Here is a 5,421-nt window from a genome sequence, read left to right as displayed (position 1 = left end):
CAATGCATTCCGATAAACAACGGTTCATTACAGAAGTTATCGATACCTATGCGAAATACGCAAGTTACCTAAGATGCGTCCGATTATTAATAAGGGGGCTACATGAAATTTATACCCCGACTGTGAGTAGGGTACATCTGAAGGGAAGATGTAAATCCGGCTGGGGCCAATGCAGGTAGCAAAAGTACTTTAATATACCTATTCACCCTCGCGTCCCTCCAAACATGGTCACATACATTACAGAAAACATTAAAACAATTTGATCAGCCGTTTTATTTTTTTATAAAAGTTAGATAACATTCGATATGTAGAAATCCATTGTACAGGCATTGCTATCTGCAGATCTTGAAGGTCATACCACGTTCTCTACCTGTACAGGCGGGCGATGACGACGACAGCAGACAGGAGGCTGAGGGTTGTAACGGTAGGAGCTGAGGCTGAGGAGCCCAGCATCTTGGTGGTGAGTTGTGTTGTCACGACAGATTGGCTGCTTCCGTTTGCGGGAGACTGCGGTGGGAGATCGGTTGTATTTGTCAAGGCTTGGGGGGTGTTGTCGGAAGTGTTTCTGCTGCTGTTGTAACACACGGAACTGTCTGAAAAAGTATATTTGTGAGGTTGGACCATCGTCAGCAATGATTGGCAAGTTAACTTTTACCAGCCAGTCCAGAAAACCAGAGACTAAAATTTTATGGGACAACTCAATGTAAGAAATATGCGGATCTGGGGAAGGAGGTGGGGGTGGTGTATATTTGTGTACAGATGGCCATTCCACCACCACCGCTACCACAATCTCTAGAAGTACACTAAATATACATTTCAAATTGTTAACCGAATTTGGTCTAATCTCACCGCTTGCTTCCCACTATGGATAACTCGTAATTCGATGTGATTTCGATTGTTCATAAGACACTCTCTTTAATATTCAGTTGATTGTTGAATATGAGTCATGTTGAGAAATAGAAACGTCAAAGACTGTTGTGCAAATCAAGACATGTCCAGACTAGTGCACATTTACATAGATGCGCTATGGGCTGGTCAAAGTGTCGTCGTACTGGACAGCTGGCGCTATGGGCTGGTCAAAGTGTCGTACTGGACAGCTGGCGCTATGGGCTGGTCAAAGTGTCGTCGTACTGGACAGCTTCGGGCGTAGCTCACCCAACTAGTTGTCGATCATGTCGAGCATGGCATATTGCGAACCTCACTCATTAACTATTGCGCCAAATATCATTCATTTACTGATATTCACTAATTTTGGAGTTTGGTATTTACGCCGCTTTAAACAGTATTTCAGTTTTATGTCACAGTGTGTAATTATATAAGTTTGAAGTGTGAGCAAAGCCTGAAGTAATGACTGTCTTAGATGTTCACAACTGTGATGCTGACAAACCTACAAACACAAACAGAGTGAACCGGAATACGAACCCCTGCTCATAGGATTCTGGCACGCCTGAGGATCGCAACTCTGCACAGAAAGTTGCGGCACCTTATGTGACTGGGCCACCCGTACCACCCTAAAATGTCAGAAAGTACTTACACGACATTCCAAACCCCGTATAGTGTTACAAAATGGTTGAGAATCAATCGCTCAAACACAACTAAAACAATTGGCTGAGTAATGCAGTGCTGAGGTACCCAAATCAGTGGAACTCATGCTGTACTTACAGCATGTCAACGTACAACACCGTTTGACAGAGACAAATAACATGTTAAGATGAACGACACAACACAGAAAACAAGCTGTTGGCAGGCAACATCAAGGAGCAACGCATGACCACGTCGCAAGGAGTTTACGCTGTAGCAGAATGACAGTTACCGGGCGCGGCAATAAAACGCTGACGACTTTTTGTGGATGTGATAATATTTTCAACAAGCAGAGGCTGATTTTTTATTTACACAAATTTATAAGGTGTGTATTTTCTGTCTTCCCCCACCTCCCATACTCCGCGAGAAATCAAATCGTCCACTCCTAATCGCATTCTTAACCTCTCAAAATTTCGTTGCAGACAATCTCTTCTTTGAAATAGTATTACGTGGACATAGATACATTAATACACGCACATATACACCACTGTTCAAACCAAACGTCATCTCGATCGCAGTCAAAGGAAGGTTTGCCTTGAACAGTTGTGTATTTTCATCGGTTCCTGAAATTCTCACCCCCCAACTTCCAGCTTCCTGTCAATCTGGCAGACACTTGGACCTTCGTGATCCGGAAGTCGTTCCCTGTGTCGAGTGATGCCAACACGACATTCCCTTTCTCGCATCCCTTGCCGAACTCTAGGATCTTGTCGAGTGTACGGGAGCTCACCCAGAAGGATGCGTGACCCCAACAGAATTCCTCCTCCACCATAGGTTTGACCACCACCTGGCACTGACCTCCGCGACAGGCTGCAATTTCCGAGACGACCGATCCTGCTCTGATGGTGATTTGATATTCTTCCTGAATGTCGTCTTGGAGATATAGAGTAACGTCATCACAAGACTTCACGTCAAATACAAACAGCTGCTCATTGTTGTTTAGTTCTATACTAGCTGCGGCAACCAGGACGCGTTCGTTATATACAGTTGAAAGTTCTTCCGTCACACTGGCGATTGGTCCTAGTGAAAATGAAAACAAAACAAGCTTTACAATCATTGCATGTCTTGCGCATTGTTCAAATTTCATTTAAACCAAATGTGAAACTAACGGTATACAGCGTGAAGTGGTTAGTATTGTCGTGTGGTAGTAATTCTAAAAACGTCTAGAGTTCATTTCCAGACTAGGTCTAAACGTGATTATTACCATGTGTGGCGTATAGTCACCAAGCAACCAATTCATAAACAACTTGAATGTATAGGTGTGTGTGACAAAAACACAGGCAATTTCAAATACTTGTTTGTTTGAGAGATACGTTAATCAAGACGTTGTACTGCTGCCGTGTGCAGTAATGGAATTCCATTGTTACGCATTTAGGCCATGTGTTACTTTAGGTCTTTCAGCCCTTTTGTGTGGCTCGATGACTATCTTTGATAGAAGCATCTCTGATTATTATCAAATACTAATTTATGAACGTTCTGAATGAATACCACATGCACATTTCAACTAAAGAGTATTTCTAATCACAACGAACGGAAAACAAGAACTGGTAAACTGTGTTTTTTCTCTCGATACTATCGATAGTGTAGAGCAGCACTGATGTATTGTCTCTATAAGTCGGGTAAAACCTGATTACTACATTGGTCCACGTCATTAAAAAACATCACAGGCAGAAGCGTGCCGTTTTAATAACGTTCAAGGACTGCCAATTGCCTTGAGCACAGTCCTTTAATCATCTAATTTAAAGTATTGGTTACAAAAATCTATTATTTGTAAAGATAAATTGTGTTTATTCACTCCAAAGGTGGTTTTAGGTTTATTACGCGAACCCCGAGAATTCTTATATTTCTGGGGGATATGTCCAAGAGAAATCATTGGCACATGTCAGTATGACGAACGCCAAACGCCTGCAAACTTTTAAGATGTTCTTTGATTTATGATAACACAAAGACTCCACAGACTAAAATTGTCCACTTAAAGTGCATTAACAATTTCCGTGTCAACGTCTCAGTGTATGATCTGATTCAATTTTCATGTCCCTGGGGAATATTCAATGAAAGTGTTAAAGAGTTCACAATACCTCCTACTCCCATTCACTGTTTGAAGATAGCACCGAAGTTGCACCACTCCTTAAACATCACAAAATCGGAAATCTCCCCCGTCACGCTGTGTCGGCCATGTTTACGTCGCTATGTAAATGTCTTACGACGCGCTGTCATTGTGACTGATTTACTAAGGTAGTTTCTCAACAGACCTTTCTAATTTAATGAGGATATTAATTGAATACATCTGTTCTAAAGAAACTTCAAAAGTTGTTCCTGGAGAGCATGTTGAGCATACATACACTCTTGTCACCTCTCGTTTTGAATCATGCGTACTAAATAAAACTGTCTTTAAAACTACATCCTTCGGGGTAAAAAATAATGATATAAAAAAACATAAGAATTGATTTTCAGTGCGTGTGAATTCATTGGATTTTGAACCTTCATAGAGTTCAGTTTGGCTATCACTCTATGAAGGTTCATACTCCAATGAACTCACACAAAGTGGAAGTCAAGTCTTAATACACAAGTACAGATCGATAGCAAGAAAACGGGTTCAATAATATGTGGCATAAATACCCAAGGATTAGAATCAGTTTTGATCAACATGGCATGGCATCGACATGGACGATATCATGATAAGTATCTGTTTGTAAATCATACTGTAACTATAGACAGGTAATTTTGGTAGCTAACTCTGACCAATATAAAAGGGGTCAAAGGTCACACAATGACGACCATAACACGGTGGTATGGTGGCGGCCACCTTCAGCAGTTATCAAATTATGCAAACTTCTTCCCACGTACAGCCAGCATTTTACATTGACACATACTAGGGAGCAACATGATATCCCCAGTTTCGTTTGGTGCCCAGCACATAATATTATGGGCACTTTTAACAAATTTAAGATGATATGTACTTCTGACCATCTGAAGCAAGATTCAAATCATACGCGCCCCTAGCCTCGCGTAGCAGTTGATAGAAATGATATATATCCATGAATGCGTGTTGCAGCTTTAAAAACATAAACACCTTTTGCCTTGTTCAGCCTTTTCCCATAATATACCACTGATGTCAGTGTCAGATTTAACTAAACGCGACAATGAGGATATGACAGCCAAGGCAATGGTACATTGAACAAAGCCAAATAGCGTAATGCAAAACTGATATTTCCCAGTAACAATGCTTAAAAAATATAAGGGGAAATATTATGAAACTGTTTCTTACCCTGGAGGAATAACAGCCATGCGATTATACCGACCATTTTCATATGTAGAAAGAAATAAGACGTCTAATATATACGTATATACATGTGTAAGATCACGTGAATCCTTACAGTATGGGTAATCTTTGAACTTCCATGATTTCCTGTACACATGCAATGTGTATCGATAATTACCCATCTTCGAATGATTAGTTTCTGTGCACAACTGCCATAAAGTATAGCAAACCAATATATCGTTCACACAAAGGTGTATTTATAATTTCCATGCAAGCATTTCCCTCGACCTTATCGTTCATTAATCTTTTGGCAATGCGCATGTGAAAGGTAAATAGGTAAATATACGTCGTAAGGTGAGTTACTGTATTACACTTTATACCATGATTGTTTTGTATGTGTCCCAAGTGATTCTACAGTGAAATAGTTCACTGATTCAATATACATGTTAAAAATTCTTTAGATGGGGATCGACTGGCCACACTAGTTGTTAAGTACGGACAGGTGTCCTACAGGTGTCCTTTGAAGACGCCCCTTTTGAAGGTCCGGGTTAGAATATGTCTTCAACAACCAATGCTTGTAG

At 40.7% G+C, this 5,421-nt stretch overlaps 1 protein-coding gene across 1 annotated transcript; it reads right to left on the bottom strand.

Annotated features, from left to right (window-relative positions):
- Window positions 1-253: 253 nt before the first annotated feature.
- LOC124149830 lies at window positions 254-4,883 on the bottom strand. The gene is made up of 3 exons (XM_048381553.1): window positions 4,847-4,883; window positions 2,158-2,598; window positions 254-593 (listed from the first exon to the last, which is right to left on the bottom strand). Exons 1-3 carry the CDS (start codon window positions 4,881-4,883, stop codon window positions 367-369), a joined length of 705 nt encoding a protein of 234 aa, XP_048237510.1. The 3' UTR covers window positions 254-366.
- Between the last annotated feature and the right edge of the window lie 538 nt (window positions 4,884-5,421).

The sequence above is a fragment of the Haliotis rufescens genome, unplaced genomic scaffold, assembly GCF_023055435.1.
Source record: "Haliotis rufescens isolate VD_foot unplaced genomic scaffold, xgHalRufe1.0.p SCAF_4, whole genome shotgun sequence".
Taxonomy (NCBI): Eukaryota; Metazoa; Mollusca; class Gastropoda; order Lepetellida; family Haliotidae; genus Haliotis; species Haliotis rufescens.
The sequence above is the reverse complement of the archived record's forward strand: the minus strand, read 5'-3'. Positions and strand labels throughout refer to the sequence as shown.